Genomic DNA, 19,527 nt, shown 5'->3' on the forward strand with positions numbered 1-19,527 from the left:
TATTATTTTTTTGCTAATTAATTTTAAGCAATTCAAACACTGCTCCACGTTTTGCAGCCGTTGAACGTCACAATCTTTTAGTTGTGTGTGAGTGTGAGAAAACGGCTTCTGCATCTACAGAAGGAAAAAACGGTTTCCACGAGCGTCAATGGAAGCAAAGGTCACAGAGTTTGTTCCACATTTGTTTGGAACCAGTTCTGAGTAAGTAAACCTGTCCTGAACTGGTGTAAGCAACCCTAGTGAAAGTGAAAACACAGAGCAGGACGCATTGAGAAGAAGGGGCTTAATTTTACCCGTCTTGCGGAGCGGGAAGTCATCTATGGGGTCGTACATTCCCAGCACCGGGTGGTTGTAAGTGGAAATCCCTGTCTGAGGTGGCGAGCTCTGGTCCAGGGAGCTGTGCTGGGTTTTCCTGTGGAACAAATCACAAACACACACATAGGTACTCAAATATGTGCATTTCTAGACATTTCCACACACAGCTGCTCTCCATTCCCAGCAGCGGAACGCTTTCTGCCAACTAATGGGAATGCAAACTCAGATCACCCATAATGCCTCGGTGCGGTCTAAGAGAGGGGGGCGGGGCATCATTCTGTTCACAAATAAACATGCTTGAGTATGACACACTTTCAGACTCAAAAATATCAGCTCTAGCCCATCAAGCTCTGCGAAAATAAAGGGATTTGCTCCTCCTAAACAGGAAAAACAACTGCAGCGGGGCATCTGAGGTCAGCTGGCTTCCCCACAGACCCAAGAATTTAATCTGGCTCACCATCCGCCCATCTCATACAGGCCAGGAGCTCCAGATCTGCTTTAATAGCACACGGAAGCTACAGAAATTACTCACTCTCGGTCAACCCTAGTGCAAATGTTGTAATCAGTATGTTGGAAATGAAACGCAATTGGCTGAAACATACACTGCTATTCAAAGGTTTTAGGTCAGACATTTTTTATTGTTACAAAACAAATTTGTTTTTGTTTTTTGTTGTTTAATTAAATTGAATTCAAGATATAAAGAACTCAAAAATGCAACTCAAATATATATCTATATATATATATAATATAAAAAAAAAACAGATAAAACAGTAAATAAATAATAAATAATTTAGCAGAAAAGTAAATTAATAAAAATAACAACTAATAAAAATTAATAAAATAAATAATTTTAAGACATTACTTGATTATCAGAAACATTGGTAGTTTCAGCTCTAGATAAATATGTAACAAGAATGTGAATATATATTATAAAAGATTTAATTTAAAGAACTATTAAACAAATACAGTTTACAAATAAATATAATATAAAGTAGTAAACAAACAAAATATACATTATACACAAAAATATATTTTTTAAAAATCAATAAATTCAACTTTGAATCATTTCGTTGTATGCATTCAAATATAAATCAGATATACTTCAGCTGCTACTAATTTTTTATTGTATTTTAGATCAAATAAATGCAGCCTTGGTGAGCATTAAATAAAAAAAAACTTTTGAATAGTAGTTCATGTACATAAGTATGTAAATGCAAAAGCCTGGAACATTTCTTTCAAAAGGAATGTTCTCTTTCCATTTTCCGAGCCTCACAGATGAGGAGTGTGAAAGGTGGGCTTGATGGAGAGTGAGTTTTTCACACAAACACACCCTTATTCACATCCACACCCTCACACACTGACACACGTCTCCTCTTCACATGACAAGCTCCCCAATCAAAACTTGCACAAATACTTCAAGAACCCAGAGGTGACAGCTAGCTACATCTTTTGTGTGGTGAAGGGAGAAACAAAACTGTCAATCAAAGTAAAAACTTGCGTAACATGGTTTTACTTTGGTATACAGCTGCAAGCGAACAACTAAACTACACTCTGAAGTTTGGCATCAGCTTTGTGTAGCATGTCGATCTTTAGCTTGGTTTTGATCTGCTTTTAAGATCTGTCTTAGGTAATCTGATCACAGCGCTAAATACAGGTGAAAACGGGTTCAAACCATATGCAGAAACAAATCAAAACAAAGAAACAGCAAATTAATCTCTTTCTTACAGGGAAAATAAAAATAAAAAAATTTAATAAAAATAAAATAAAAAATATTTCTCTCATTTCCACTTGGCTTTTTATTAATTCGATTTTTTTTCTTATTCTTATTTCTTTTTAAATCAGTTTTTCACAAGTGAGACACTTGACTTGTGTAAACCTGTTTAGCATTTTTTTTTATATTATTATACTGTGTATACACACACACACACACACACACACACACACACACACACAGAAATATATCATATATTTATTTACTTCGCAAAACCAGAAATCTGCATGTTAATGTTACTTATAAACTGCATGCAATTTTGTCTCAAATGACTGCTTTGTCAAAGCCAGATGTAAACAGGACCTGTTAGATGTCCTTTAGCACCGATCAGGTAGCGATACTCACCCGTACCAGTAGCGTGGGTCGTTGGGCAGGCAGTGGTTGAGGCTCCTCTGGGCCAGCGCTTTCTTCTTGTTGAGGACGAACTCTTGCAACCTCATCTTCACCTCAGTGCTCGCCACAGCGCCTGTCGATCAGAGCCCACAGTTCAGGAAGATCACAAACAGCCAAGCAGCGGGACATTAATGGCATTTTCTCAGCCTCTAGCTGCGCTATACCGCTAGATTTCTCTAAACGCCTCGGGAAGGGGTTTTATGCATTTGTGACAGTCAAATTCTTCGCCATTTCTAAACCCTGTAATTTGCAGTGCTGTAATTTCGTCTTCTAAATGCTCTTAAAAAACTCTTAATAGTCTGAGACAGAGAAGATCGAACAGTGCCCAATTGATCATGACCACAAAGGCTGACACTTGTTTTCTGGCGTCGATAAACGGCTCTTCCACTGCAGCCCGACTCGCTTCAGATATCTCTTCACATCTGAGAGGAACGACCCCTTTATCTGGACTTAAATAGAGAGCAAACTCTCTATTCCAATTCCCTTGAGACCACCACGGTTAAACAAAGACTCACTATTGTTCCCTCTATCAAAGAAACACATCAGATGGATGAATTCTCACAGCTTTTCCTTCAATTACCACCTTTCCCATCGTCTGTAAGCATGTCCCCAGAGGCCATCGCTGGTGTATGTACAGATCTGCGCAGCCAGACAACATGTGCTCCTCGCAGGCAACAGGTGACCGCCGTGTCAACAACAACAGTGACGGATAAAAATAGACCGGCTGTACTGTACTGGAACATCTCAGATGAGAAAATATACACAACTAGTGCAAGTGTCACTGGTAATATTGCTCATGCCTGAAACAATATACAATTGTGAACAACAAACTTAATAATCTTATAAGATATCAGACTGCTGATTTTGGCAAAAAATACCATAGACTTAATAGGCCACACACACACACTAGCTATGTTTCCCATCCACCTATTTTCATGCACATTTTGAGATATCACATTAAAAATAACAGCAAACGTAAACACCAAGATGCGAATAAATACTTAACATGTGCTTAAAAAAACTTTTTATCCAATAGGAAAACATGCATAAACAACAATGGAAACACATTTACCAAATAAATTATATGATGTGCATCAAAAAAATTATGTGACTTTGCGCAATAGGATGGCATAACCGGACTAACGCTGCACAAGATAATATGACTGCATTTACTGCATTTCGTCTTAAAAAAGTATTTTATTATACGGTATAGTAAAACACACAGTGACTTAATTACCTTTTTGGTAGTGATATTTGGTGCCAGTTTATCAGAAAGTGACGATTTTGTTCTCTTCGTCTCGCTGGATAGAAATGGTGTTTTTTTCGCAAAAGTTTTATGCGATATTCCAATTTTGTGCATAAGTTAAATTCGCAACTTCGGCTGAAAACATGGCTATTCTAACGTTTCAGAAGTGAAAACTGCATATAAATATGGGAATGAATCCCCTAAATTGCAGGTTTTTGTGTACAGAACTCACTCTCGAACTGTTCACCATTATCGTGATCTATCGTTACAATTACAGCTATTGTTTTGTTTATGTCTGGAAGGTTACTTTGCAAAACAAGTTCTTGAAAGGGTTGCCATGTCCACTTATTATAAGCAATGCAAATTAAGCCTCTTTTTGCTTCTTGTCTGAGCTTAGATCATAAAGCGTACCAGTTTATAGAGTTAATAAAAGTAGGCAGGTGCAGTAGCTTATTTTCAAGATAATGCATTTAGATTTAAGTTTATTATGGGCTTGTTCTTTGTTGTTGGGTTTTTTTCAATACAGTTGTAGGATGCGGTTGTCACTCCTGTAAATTACTGAACTGTGTGTGTACAGAACAGGATTGAACACTAAAAGGTGAACTGACAACCAAATTAAAAATGTATATGTAGTCATAGTAAAGGAACAGAAACCATATAATGAGTTTTACATGAGCAAAGACCCTTAAAATGTAGTTTTTTATTGAAAATTATTTTGGAAGGAAAACAGGTGGTTAAAAGGAAGTGATGCAGGTCAGACTCAAACTTAGTGGTGCGATACGTGGTCTAACAATATGGGCATTTGACTACTTCAGGCAAGTTTTTAATTTTGGTTATGAAAAGCAATTATAATGCTGAGACAGACATCCAAGCCACAGTGCTGATTAGCCTAATAAATCAAAGACCTTTATGTGTTTCAGTCAGGTAATTAGTTTTTCACTCACTCTCTTGGCCGCGTTCTTTGTTTTTGAGTAAGTGGAGCTTCTGTTCCCGCTGCTGTTTCTCCAGCTCCTGTTCCTGACGATGGCGCTCCAACTTCCGCTGGTGTTCCAGGAGCTCCTGCTGATGTTTCAGGGCCAGGAGGTCCTGCTGATGCTGATGGGGAAGAACAAGAACACACGCATAAACATTATTCAAGTGAATACAGTGGACCTTGATTTCAATTGTATTAAAGTATTTTATTTACTCTTTTTTTTTATTTTTATTTTTTTTTTTTAACACAACATTATTCTGTTCTTATTGTGTAAGATAATTTGGTGCATGTTATTCAAATAAATATATAAAACATAAATAAAAAGCATCAAGTAAATGAAAAAAAAACTTAAAAAAAAAAAAAAAAAACTAAAAAAAAAAAAAACTAACTTCCATTCAGCAAGGATGCATTAAATTTGCAATCACTTACAAAAGATTTTTGTGCTTTTAATTCAAAGAAGTTCTTCTAAAAAAGTCCCTACAAAAATATTAGGCACAACTAAAACACAACTGTTTTCAACAATGATAATAATAATAGGCTAAATGTTTCTCGAGCAGTAAATAAGCATATTAGAATGATTTCTGAAGGATAATGTGACACTAAAGACTGGAGTAAAGATACTTAAAAATTCAGCTTTGCATCACAGGAATAAATTACAATTTCAAATGTATTACAAAAAAAAAAGCTATTTTAAATTGTAATAATATTTCAGAACAATACTGTTTTTTCTGTATTTTTAATCAAATAAATAAAAGCCCTGGTGAGCATAAGAGACTTTTTTCTTTGAAAAGTAGTGTATGTGCATTTCTTCTTTACTTATTTATTAATATAATTATTTTTTAATTTCTTCTTATTATAATTTTTTTAATTTTTGCCAATCAGATTTTGGTAGTAAATAAGATAAAAACAGTATTTCACATTGACTCTATATTGAAGATATACACGACTACACCAAAGTCGTACCACCAACAACTAGATGCAATTGTTGGAAATACCGACATCATACAAGAAAGAAGTTCTTGAATGCGTTTATCGATGTCATTCCACTTTTTTTCCCAAATGAAACTAACGTAAGCAATTACCTCAAAAGCTCCCTGACTAAAACGAGCATTTAAAGACGCTGGTAATCTCTCTCACACTCTCCATTTCGTCTAACATTTCCCTTCAGCTGCATTTCCACTTCTGCAGTTATTCAGCTCAGCAGCAGTCACATCCATTACTGGCTTGTGATGATGGGTAATATCAGAGCCGTATACAGCTGATGCTTGGATGCTGAGTGGATATCGGTGATTCTGGTCAGTTAAAATCACATTAACACTGGCACAGGGTCTAATAAAGCTCACGGCTAGTCTGTAAGCAAGTAGTTACTTAAGAAGATGCTTTTATCCAGCCTCGATACTCCTCTTTCTGGTTATAGAAGACTTTCCACGTCTCTTTCTGCAGATCCTGGGAGATCACCGGCAATGAGTCATGGGCGTCTGTCACTTGGCAGAGCGGGGCTGGAGGCTGTGATGACGCTGGAGCGGAGAGCACGTCTGCCGAACGGCAAAGTTCTGACATTTCTAACTGGAGCTTTTCAAACCATGCCATCTACCTCACCTCATCAATATGCATGGGACTAACCACCATTTCACATCACATCTGGGCTGTTTAAGACCAGAAATAAGCGATGGCACAAACCCATCTCAAGGATGACATGCTTTTCCTCACAAAAAAAACCCAAAAAAACTTTCTATGAATTAACATTAATAATCACTATTACAAATTATTTATTTTTTTAGTATTTATAAGCTATTATGCACCTGATTAGCATTAAACAGTCTGTGTAAATAATCATACAAGCCATGTCAGATGCACCTTCTTTTCCACTTTTGCAGTGTAAAGATGCCTTTTGTTGTTGAAAAAAAAAATATTAGTTTGATAAAAAATAAAAAAAATTCCAAGGGCCAAATATTAATGGAAAAGTGGTGTTTGGTCAATGCATTACGACAGCGTAAAGTACTTTTTATTTGATTTATTGCTAAAACATAAGTTGAAAAGTAAATATTATGAATTATGTATTAAAAGCATTAAATTAAATGTTATTTAAATAGATTTTATTTCATATATATTAAATAAAGTATTTATAAAAAAAAAAATCTACTAGTATATAATATTCATTATAATAATGTCCATTTAAATGCATTAAAAGTTTGATTAAAATGTTTATAAATACAGAAATATATAAAAACAAATCAAATTATAATAATAATTATTAGTTTTTATTTACTTATTTAAATAAAACAAGTCAAAAATGTATTAAATGATGTATTATGGATGTGTTTGTGTATTTTATATATATATATATATATATATATATATATACGTATATATATATATATATATATATATATATATATATATATATATATATATTAATTATGCATAAGTTACTTCAAAGAAACAATCATGTGTTTAAATGTATATATAAAATACATTATATGCATATTACTTGGTTAATACAAAGTTAATTCAAAGAAATAATCTGCAAATAAATGAATATAAAATAAATAACTACATTTGAGAGATTACTTCAGAACAATGAAAACTATTGAATATGCCATTGAATTTACATATGTATAATAGGAGTATATATTTTTCTTAGATTTAATTCAAAGAACTATTTCACACATTTTACAAATAAATATAATACAAAGATATAAGGAAATAAATGCATCAAATTTTATATTAGAGATCTAGAACTTACATAGGCCTATAAATCTATCTATCAACTATTTGATTAATTCAAAAGAAATAAGCCAATAATAAATAAATACATATATAAATACATAAATATAATTAACAGATATCTTGATAATCGGGAGAAAAGTATAATACATGAAGCCACCGGAGTCCTGCATGACTAGACCATCCAACAACGACAAAATCATGAAAAAGTGTTTGACAAATAAATCTTGCACTGCACGGGACACATCTCTTCCACCATCTCTGCAGTTTACAGCCAATCGCTTCTCCTCTCCCTATCATCAGCAAGGTGTCATGGCAAAAGTGCGCATCCATCAAACCCCAACGTTACACTTTGTCCATTTAGCAGGGAGATCAGCTCTGACATTGCCCGCAGACCGTGAGGCTATTTATAGCTCGCTCAGGCCTGCCGCGCTCCCATTGGCCAGAGAGCTCACAGGCTCCTGGTGTTTCCCAAGGACAGAGTTCCCACAGCGACTGCAGTCACCCGTCTCCCGTCCGTCCTCACAATGAGAGCTCAGTCTGGAGGCCAATGACAGCAGCGCTGCCTCAGAAAACCTCAGACACGACAGATCGCACTCGCCAACAAATGTTCAATATCTAAACAAACTCTATTCCTCACAGTCCACACAAAGAAATGGAAAATCGAAGACAGAAGCGTGGGAAGCCTTGAAGGAAGGGAGGAACGGAGACAAGAACCGCAGCATCGTGAGCTCTTTACAGGAACAGAATCAAAATTCTGTCATTAATTACTCTCCCAAACCCATGTGCTGTTACTGTATCCATGGAACACAAAAAGTTTAAGCAGCACTCGTCCATTAAACTACAGTTCAGTGACTAAAAAAGCACCATAAAAGTATAAAAAGAAATCAATATGGCTTGTGAGCTTTATTTATGTCTTCTCTATCTATACAGTAACCCTGTGTGAGTAACACACCGAAATCTCAGGAAACCAACAGAGCCACAGCTTTCAATTTAAATGTGTCTTTGAATCTAGAAGCACTGTACCAGGTTCAACATCAATGGATTGTATTCATAAAAATCAACTGTTGAATATTTTGTAATGGTTTTTCATTTAAACCTGCAGGAATGCTGCAGAATTCTATCACGCCAAAACTTTTTTAAATGGCTTTTTGGTTAAATGCTTGAAATAAGGTTTGTGGTTAACACAGGCTCAAGATATTTATTACTTTTTACTCTATGACATAAAATATATAAGAAATACCTAGGGCCTTATGAAAAAAAAAATAAAAAAAATGAAATAAAAATTATATAATTAAAAAAAAAAAAATTATATATATATATATATATATATATATATATATATATATATATATATATATATATATATATATATATATATATATATATATATATATATATATATATATATATATATATATATATATATATATATATATATATATATACATATACATATATCTATATCTATCTATCTATCTATCTATCTATCTATATACATACATACATACATACGTCATACACAGTACAGTATATGTGTATGTATATATATTTATTTATTTTCAGGATTCAATTTTTTTCATTTTAATTCTTAAAGTATTTTTTATTTTATTTTACATTTTAGAAATAAAAAGCATGTGTAAATAACTGCAATCATGAAATTGATCATTTAAAAAATATATATATTTAATTTAACAAAAGCTACATTTTTAGAGTCACATGAAATCCGTTTTTATTTTTCATCAAATTTCTTGTTTACTGTTTACATTTTTCTGGATTCCACTGTTTACATTTTTCTGGATTTAATTAAATTCTAAGAATCAAAAAGCATGTCTAATCAACTGATTTTTTTAATAATAGGGCCTGATGGAATGTTTTATTTTTTCCAGAAATTGGAATGTTTCTGTAATGTTAATATTAAAATCGATGGTAATCAAATAAAGACAAAACTTTAACAATTTATTTCATTTTTCAAAATGTAATCAAATAAAAATTTAACAATTGCTTTTATTTTTTTATAGGCAAACAAAGAGCAGTAGAGGTTTACTGTTAAAATTGTGTCCTTCCTTCACAGAAACACAGAAATCACAGGGCCCCGCTTGTGATTTTTTATTAACTTTAACATGTCCTGAGTAAATTGGACTACAGAGGTTGTTGGGGCACTGTTTTTACTCAATCTCTTGCTAATTTTGTTTTAAATCCGAAAACCATTTAGACCGACAGAGTTGTCAGAAGCTTAATGGTTTAAAGTCGAGCGACCATGGTGTAGTTCTAGCATTTTACTTTTGCCGATTGTATTAAGGCTTCAAAATTCATAACACTTGCTTTTTTATTTGTGAAGATTATCATAATGAACAAAATGCATGTAAGAATCATAAACTTTTGTCAGCCACAGAGCTTATTTTCTACAACAATGCAAAAGTCAATGAAAAAAATCTATTGGCTTTTTGTGGAGGATCTTTAAGGTGATGCCAACTTTCAGGTAGGCCTATAAAAACAGCTCATCCCCGCAGCGCTCTGTACCGCCCACCCCGAGTCAGCGGCACTCGCCTCACCTTGACATGCTCCTGCAGCTGCACTTCATGTTGGCGCGAGAGCTGCTCGTGCTGCCGCTGAAACTCTGCGATCAGGAGCTGCCTTTGAATCTGCTGTTTCTGCTTGAGGGCCAGAAGCTCCTGCTGCAGCTGCTGCTCGCGCTGGGCTGAGTCCGTCGGCGCCAGGGCGAACTGGTGATCCACACGCAGGTCCATGGGGATGGCAGAAGGCGGCACTTGCAGTGGCAGCGCCGCACTCACATCAACTGCGGAAACGGAGAACAGAGACTCAATAAATGAGAAAAACAACAAACTGCACAGTACTCAGCAGAGTACTTAAAGCTTTCAAACCGGTGTTAAACTTTTAGGAAAAGTCAACATTCAAATGCCATTTACACAAACGTAACTTTTAGGCTGCAAAAATGAGTCGCAGAGGTTTGTCAGATTTGCAAGAAAATACTGATGTGTACAAAGACTAAACATTTACATTATTTACATTATACATTTACCACCACAGGTATCATTCCCAAAACAAATTAACATTTCAATTAAAAATAAACAAATAAATGTGTCATTCTATGCTAAATATTATTAATACTAAATATTATTTAAAATTTCATTTATTTAAAATTAATTATAAAAATATATGCACAATCATCATTAATAACTAAAATATAAAAATGATTTATTTTTATGATTTATTTAATGTATAAATGCAATGGACATTAAAGACCAATTAAATAAACGTTTTTGAGTTTGTTTCTTTTTTAATTAATTCATTAATGCTCATTTAAATCTCATAAATGTCATTCATAGTTTATGAATAAACTCACACATACACACAATTTATTCATAAACTATGAATTGCTTATTTTCAAGTAATTTTGATTAAAAGTGCATGGTAAATTAATAAATGTAAATAAATAATTGATTTTCTTTTTTTTCATAAATATGAAAAAAAAGCAAATAATTCAAATATTTAAAGATAACAAGAATCGAGGATTTTACAATACAGTGTTGCACCGGTTAGAAGATGAGAATGTGTTAGAGCAAGTTCACATGATGCATGTACCAAAAAACAATGATAGTTAAGTCACCTTTACTTATATAGCGCTTTTTACAATGCAAATTAAAGTTAAAGCAACTGTCCTATCAAAACCATCTTGAACATTCCTCAAATCGTGCACGCAGAGTACAGTACTGTCAGCATCATAGCGGCCATCAAAATAAACAGAGGAAAGAAACCTCATGTTCCTGCCACAGATCTAGTTTAGATTCACTACTAGCGAACAGCGTCACTGAAATCAGGAAGCGGCCTGGCTTGAGGCATCTTCTTCAATCATCTCTCTCTCATAACAGATAAATCTGAAGAAAACTAAGGAACTGAGCAATTACATTCCACAGCGAGGATGCTTGTGTTGACAAGTGGCTTTACAACCTTAAAGCAGGACGTCATTAAATGGCATTTTATTTTGCTCTCTTTTTAGAAACTGCCTAAAATTAGAATTTTGCTTATTCAAGCTTAGCCCAGGAATCATTGAATAATCACCAACACATCACTATAAACTACGATTTTTACTATTATTAGGACTATTATTAGTTTTACATTATTTATATAATTTCTGTAGCATACTAGCTCTTTTTCCGGGCTAAAACTAGGCCAAGGTGAACAAAGCAGACATGTGGTCTGCAATAAACGGCCTCCGACAGCATATTACATCCAGATCGCTGGCATGGGACCTCTTCATTTGTGCATTAGGGAATGGGAGAGGTTTTAGGGGGAACACTGAACACATTCATGCTTCAAGTCTCAGCTCCACTCATGGGACGTCACGATGCCTCGAATGCCACAAGTTCAAGGATGCTCCTCTGACCCCACAACAGACGAAACAAAAGCCCTCAGCAGAAGCCCAGAGGCCACACAAATGCCAGTGTCAAAGCCTATTTGATATAATTGAATAAAAACCGCCCTTTAATCCTGACCCAATCGTGTCATAAAATCATATTTATGACGCAAATCCTCTGTCACAAAGGGGCCGTTGAGGCCCGGCCCCCTGAAACTGACCACTACGCTCTTTTGCATTCCACGCTCAGCTGGACAGGAAGCCGTCAACTAGTAATTTACTGAATTGTAATTCAAAGAAATTCAACACAGGTAATCCATTTTTGGGAAATCTGTCTGTCTGCTTATGCATTTGTCTGTCTGTCCATCCATCCATCATATCTACCCATTTGCCTTTCTTTCCATCCATCCATCTACCTATCTACAGTATCTATCCATCCATCCATAGTATATATCCATCCATCTATCCATTTGTCTTTCCATGCATCCATCCACAGTATCTATCCATTTGTTTTTCAATCTATCCATCCATCCATCATCTGCCTTTCTTTCCATCCATCCATCTACCTATCTACGGTATCTATCCATCAATAGTATCTAATATCCATCAGTCTGTCTGTTTGTCTTTCTATCCATCCATTTACCCACAGTAATTAATTCATCTGTCTATCCATTTTTCTTTCCATGCATCCATCCACACTATCTATTCATCAGTGTCTATCCAATTTTCTTTCCATTCATCCATCCATCCATCTATAGTCCATTCCATCCATTCCTATTGCTGCTAGGAAGGCATAGTTAATTTCCTACCTATTTCTACTCTGCATTTTCGTTGAGGTTTTTATGTTTGATTGCACTTACTGGTAATTAGAATAATTTGCGCCTCAGCTGAGAACGAGCCTGTGTGATTGTGCTAAGTGTTAGTTTCGTCTTGAGCTATTAGCAGTCCTTTAACCTTGTTGGCTGGGCTGATCAGAAGCCGGCCACAGGTGTTTTCACTCTAGTTTCCTAGACTGTATTTATTTGATGTCCGAGCGTTCATCACTCGTGCTCAGCGTTCAGCCGTCGTGCTCAGCCTCCTCGTGTGAAGACCAACGAGTGTAAAGACAGACGACTTTTTCCTGCGCGACTTTGACCGAGCAACGACACCGAGCACACACTTAAGTATCGTTTTTATCTTCCCTCACACTTTCCTATCCTCTATCCTTCCACCTCTATCATGTGTTTCCAAACCATTCCGGTTCTCTCTCAACCTCGCTCTAAAAACACACGCAGAAGGCTACGTAACCCTGCTAACCTGCGCCCTATCTCTACATCTGCCACTGAACCTCTTTCTTTCTCTGTGGGTCTTTGGAATTGCCAGTCAGCTGTCAACAAAGCCGACTTCATTTCTGTTTTTTCCTTACAATCCACACTCAGCATCCTGGGCTTGACTGAGACCTGGATTCGTGCAGAAGACTCAGCAACCCCAGCTGCTCTCTCTCATAATTTCTCTTTCTCTCACACCCCTAGGCAAGTTGGCCGGGGTGGAGGCACTGGTCTGCTCATTTCAAACAAATGGAAATACTCAACCCACTCTGCCCTAGGCAATCTCAACTCATTTGAATCTCATGCCATTACGGTAACAGCTCCTATAAAACTCCAGATTGTGGTAATCTACCGTCCCCCTGGCCAAATTCTAGCAACCTTCCTAGATGAGCTGGACCGACTGCTGTCCTCTTTCATGGAGGATGGCACTCCACTCTTAATCTTCGGCAATTTCAACATTCACCTAGACGGGCCTTATGCTACAGACTTCCATTCACTCCTAGCTTCATTTGATCTCAAATGCCTCACCACTACTAGCAGGCACAAATCGGGCAACCAACTTGACTTAATTTACACACGCAATTGTACTACAGATAACATTCTGGTACAACCACTACATATCTCTGACCATTTCTTCATTACATTTACTTTACATTTTGCTACCCAGGTGCCACCATCTCCCTTACCGGTTACTTTCAGACGCAACCTACCCTCCCTTTCCCCCTCCCTTCTTTCCTCTGTAGTATCCTCCTCTCTTCCCTCGCCTACCCATTTCTCATCTCTGGATGTGAATGCAGCTACTGACACTTTATGCTCTACCTTAACCTCTTATCTGGACAACATCTGTCCTCTCTCCTCCAGGCCAGCACGGGCTGCCCCTTCTAACCCCTGGTTAAACTCAGAGTGGCAGAGAGAAAACGGCGCAAATCAAACGATCCGTCGGACCTGAGTAGGTATCAGTCTTTGCTTTCATCTTTCTCTACTGAAGTCCACACTGCCAAATCTTCACATTTCCACAAGATCAACAGCGCTCCAGACATGTGTAATCTCTTCAGAACATTTAATTCTCTCCTCTGTCCCCCTCCTCCACCTCCCACCACTTCGATAACCACTTTCGACTTTGCCTCTTTTTTCACAGACAAAACTAGAACAATCAGTAACCAGTTCTCAACTCCACAGGACCTCCAATCAACCACATCCACTGCTCTAACTCCCATCTTCTTCTTCTGTCCCCTCACCGAGGCCATCCTACAACATGTCCTCTCGACCCAATCCCCTCACACCTTCTCCAAACAATCTCTTCCACACTCTTACTGGCACTCACACACATTATCAACACATCTCTCCTCACAGGCATATTCCCCACAGCATTCAAGCAGGCTCGGGTAACGCCACTGCTCAAAAAACCTACATTAAACACTTCTCTTTTAGAAAACTACAGACCTGTCTCTCACCTTCCATTCGTAGGGAAAACACTCGAACGAGTTGTCTTCAACCAGCTCTCACGGTTTCTTTCACAGAACAACAAACTGGATACTAAACAGTCAGGTTTCAGGAGTGGCCATTCAACAGAGACTGCGCTACTCTCAGTCACTGAAGCCCTGCAAATTGCAAAGGTCGATTCCAAATCATCAGTCCTCATTCTGCTGGATCTTTCTGCTGCCTTTGACACTGTCAATCATCAGATTCTCCTGTCTACCCTCTCATCACTGGGCATCACTGGGATTCCGCTGGGATTTCGCTGGTTTGAATCCTATCTCACCGGTAGATCTTTCAGGGTGGCCTGGGGAGGGGAGGTATCCAAACCACATCAACTGGTCACTGGAGTTCCTCAGGGATCGGTTCTTGGACCCCTCCTCTTCTCCACATACACTACATCACTGGGTCCCATCATACATGCACATGGCTTCTCCTATCACTGCTACGCCGATGACACACAGCTCTATCTCTCTTTTCAACCAGATGACCCAATGGTAGCGGCACGGATCTCAGGCTGCCTGGCGGACATCTCGGCATGGATGAAAGAACATCACCTACAGCTCAACCTGGCAAAGACGGAGCTTCTTGTCTTCCCTGTCACTCCGACTCTACAGCATGACTTCACGATTCAGTTAGGCTCATCAATGATTACCCCATCAACTTCGGTCAGAAATCTTGGTGTAATCTTTGATGACCAGCTGACCTTCAAAGAGCACATTGCAAAGACTGCTCGATCCTGCAGGTTTGCACTACACAACATCAGAAAGATCAGGCCCTTTCTGACAAAACATGCTGCACAACTTCTTGTCCAGGCCCTTGTCGTTTCTAGACTGGACTACTGCAATGCTCTTCTGACTGGTCTGCCATCAAACACAATCAAACCTCTATAAATGATTCAGAATGCAGCAGCACGGCTGATCTTCAACGAGCCCAAAAGAGCGCATGTTACGCCTCTCTTCATCTGCTTGCACTGGCTACCAATAGCAGCTCGCATCAAGTTCAAGACACTGATGCTTGCATACAGAACGACCACAGGCTCAGCACCCTCCTACTTCCACTCACTTTTACGAACCTACATCCCCTTCAGAAGTCTGAGATCTGCTAGTGAGCGTCACCTTGTGGTACCATCACAGAGAGGCTCAAAATCACTCTCCAGAACATCTTCCCACCCCTATCCAAAATGCTGGATCCCTGTCAATCTTCAAGCAACAACTGAAAACTCATCTCTTTCGGCAGTACTTGACTTCATCCTAAACTTAAAAAAAAAATTTACTCTTTCCCTCTATCTTTTTCTCCCTCCCTTGCTAGCTTGTACTTATTTGAACAATGACTGAGACTTGGTGTTACGCGCACTTCCTCTGTCTGATTGCCTCTTCAAGATGAATCGCTTTTTGTATTCCCCAATTGTAAGTCGCTTTGGATAAAAGCGTCTGCCAAATGACTAAATGTAAATGTATAGTTTATATCCATTTGTTTGTCAATCCATTTGTCTCTCCATCAGTCTGTCTATCCATTTGTCTCTCCATCATCTATCCATCCACAATATATATATAAATCCATCAGTTTAAGCCATTTGTCTTTCCATCCATCCACCCACCCACCAATCCATACTATATACCCATCCGTCTGTCTATCTATCCTGTCTTTCCATCCACCTACAGTATCTATCCATCAGTCTATCCATCCATTTATCCATTCATCTATCCGTCCATCCACCTAACTACAGTATATAACTATCCATCTGGCTATTAATTTGTCTTTCGATCCATCCATCCGACCTATAAACATTGAAACTTTCTCAAGCAAACATTCAAAGTTTGTCTCCATAAACTTTGCTTTTTAATTACAGTAGTTACATATTTGAATATCTTTAAATTTCTGTTCAATTTAATTCTACGTCCTTAAATTCAAATTCAGGAATTTAAAAGAACATTTTCAATTCAGTTCTCATTGACGCACAACTGAACTGAGAACTGTAAAATCCACTTTGTCAGCACCTCAAGCAGAGAGCGTGCAGAGGCAGGATGAACCTTCCCTGTGAGTAAAGCCCAGATACAGTGCTACAGTTTGTTTACTAGTCTAATTATTTCTTACAGGGAGGATTAGGTAACATTTGCGTTAGGAGTTTGCCGATGGACCGAAGGTAATCCCGGTCTTTGCTGTGCTCTCTGAGGATAGACGCTTGGCAAAACACTTAGGGAGACTTTTAGGACATTAATAACAGCCAGGGCACTACATGTTACAGTTAGGAGACACACTGGGGACAGAGGGGATATGCATTTCTACCCAATTAGAATGATGCAAAATAAGCGTAAAGAGAAATAATCACCCCTGCAGCACTACTTCTGCAAAAGGGGATTTGCTGACACGCACAGCGCTGGCCGAACACGCACACGGATACACACCCACACGCTCTACAGCATGAAATGATGGAGATTGATTTGCCAAGGCCATGAATGCGGTGCCCAACCATTACACTATGTACCTTGTGAGGAGTGATGCATCCTGGGACAAGGAGCACTCTGCACTGCTATCCATCAGCAATGCATCACATTTAAGTCAGGAAATGGGTGCAGGTGCTCTACTGAGAGCAAGTCCAGGCATCTCTACTGCACCAAATGTCCTGCCTAAAACAATAGCGTCCAGTTCTATAATGCTCACTTAAACACGACAGAACTTATGGAGAGGCTCACAGACAGACACACACACCCAGGTAGAATGCAGCAGAAATTAAGGTTCAAAAACAGCCAGACAGTGCAGAATTTAGGGGTCTTGAGACGTGTTTTTGAACTTGACAGGTTATTAAAAACATATTTCTATGTTTCATATTTCATATGTCTATATATAGTTATACTATATGATATGAAGAGTAAAAATATTATTTTAGATTTTTTATTTTGATTATATATCAAAACTAAAATAAAAATAACTAATTTATCTAAAAAATGATAGATAGATAGATAGATAGATAGATAGATAGATAGATAGATAGATAGATAGATAGATAGATAAAAAGGTCTATAATAAATAAAAAATAATTTATAATATATATATATATATATATATATATATATATATATATATATATATATATATATATACACACACATTTTGCAAACAGTTGCACATTTCTAAGAGGCTTTGTCAAGTTAAAAGTACTTAAAACGGAAGATTTTTGATGTTTGATTTAGGACAAAAGATAGATCATGTGAGATCATCCCAACACTCAACCAAAACTGTTTAATACCAACAACTAAAAATGTCAACGTTTTACATGATTTTCCCCCAAACGACATACAGCAGCCTTTCCTGAGAAGCACAGTGCAGCTCCAGACTCATGGCCCATCACTTCCCTCTGCAGAACACTGTCCCTGACTGACCCTCTCACCCTCTACTGGGATATGGAGCATAATGAAGTATTGGGGATGCATCAGAGCTGCGTGCTGATTACGTCAGAAGAGCCCCGGTTTTCCGCAGGCCACGCTGAATAGAGGAGCGTTTGTTCTGTCTCATGGAGAGACAGGCCACACTCACGATCACAGACCAGTGTCCAGAACACACTGTAAAATGTGGATTAACTTAAAAATGAGGAGAGAAAAAGAGGTGGCCATTACATAACAGGACATGCACAGATATAAATGAAAAAACATGCTACATGAGATGCATCCAATTCCAAATGATTAATTCTAGAAACCGTAATATTGCCTTAACTGCATTATAGCAAGCTGGTTAGCATCTTGATATGACACATGCATTTCCATATGCATGTCAACATAGTCATTGACAGAAAAGAGGAAAAAGGAGAAAGACATTATGAAGGAGAATTTACACATTCTAAACAGAAGCGGCTATAAATAGACCAGGGTATGCCATCTTGCCCATAAACATTGACTTCAAATGGCATGAGTCACTTGTTTTTCAGTTTCCCCCGAGGCTTCGCAGGAATTACACAGGAGTGCTCGTCAATATGTGTGTTGGCAGGTTACTGTCGCGCAATAGCTGATCATTGAAATCATGTGATTGGCTGTCCATTCATGCAGTGCATGACAACATGTAGTGCCAGTGTCTCATGCTTTAAGCTGTTAACCTGAGAGACTCCAGTGCATCCGTGTTGACAGGATTCCAGAAATGCACAAAGACTGCAGCTTGAATGTCAAGAAACCTAAACTACCTCAAAAAAACAATATGTCTTTGATAATTTTCAGAATATTTAGAGACTAACAGGATACTGTTAGAATGCCTTGTCTCGAACTTCTCCTTTAAAGCACCACCACTAAAATGTTAAAGCTTAAAAATGTAGTTACTTAATAAACTATTAATAAACAATAATATAAATAATACTAGGCTACTTAATAAACAGTTAATAAACTTAACTATAATTGTTATAATAATATATAATTGTTTATATATATATATATATATATATATATATATATATATATATATATATATATATATATATATATATATATATATATATATATATATATATAAAAATATTTTACAGATTTGTTTTTAAGACGACACATTCTTTATTTGATCAAAAATACAGACAAAACCCAATAATATTGTAAAATATTATTACCATTTATAATTATGGTTTTATGTTTTACTTTACTTTAAAGGATAATTTATTTCTGTGATGAAATGCAGAATTTTCATCAGCCATTACTCCACTCTTCAGTGTCACATGACCCTTCAGAAATTATGCTAATTTACCATCAATGCTGAAAACAGTTGTGCTGCTTAATGTTTTTTTTGGAATGTGTAATACTTTAATTCTTTGATGAATAAAACGTTTAGTCATTAGCAAAACAGTCATTTAGTAAAAACAGAAATCTTTTTTAACAATATAAGTCTTTACAAGGGCTAGACGATTAATCAAAAAGAAATCGAAACCGAAATTGAGAAACCCTAACCGGTGTAATTTTCCCATGT

At 36.9% G+C, this 19,527-nt stretch overlaps 1 protein-coding gene across 2 annotated transcripts in view; it reads right to left on the minus strand.

Moving 5' to 3' along the window:
• Positions 1 to 19,527, minus strand: part of LOC306876847 (histone deacetylase 4-like) — a 220,599-nt gene that overhangs the window by 88,608 nt on the left and 112,464 nt on the right. For both annotated transcript variants that reach the window (XM_079428276.1, XM_079428277.1), the window contains 4 exons: positions 9,981 to 10,225; positions 4,670 to 4,820; positions 2,432 to 2,552; positions 294 to 412 (listed from right to left, as the gene is read on the minus strand). In XM_079428276.1, coding sequence (XP_079284402.1) covers positions 294 to 412; positions 2,432 to 2,552; positions 4,670 to 4,820; positions 9,981 to 10,225 — 636 coding nt within the window. The remainder of the gene's footprint in view (positions 1 to 293; positions 413 to 2,431; positions 2,553 to 4,669; positions 4,821 to 9,980; positions 10,226 to 19,527) is intronic.

This window comes from Barbus barbus (assembly GCF_936440315.1).
Source record: "Barbus barbus genome assembly, chromosome: 11".
NCBI classification, from domain to species: domain Eukaryota; kingdom Metazoa; phylum Chordata; class Actinopteri; order Cypriniformes; family Cyprinidae; genus Barbus; species Barbus barbus.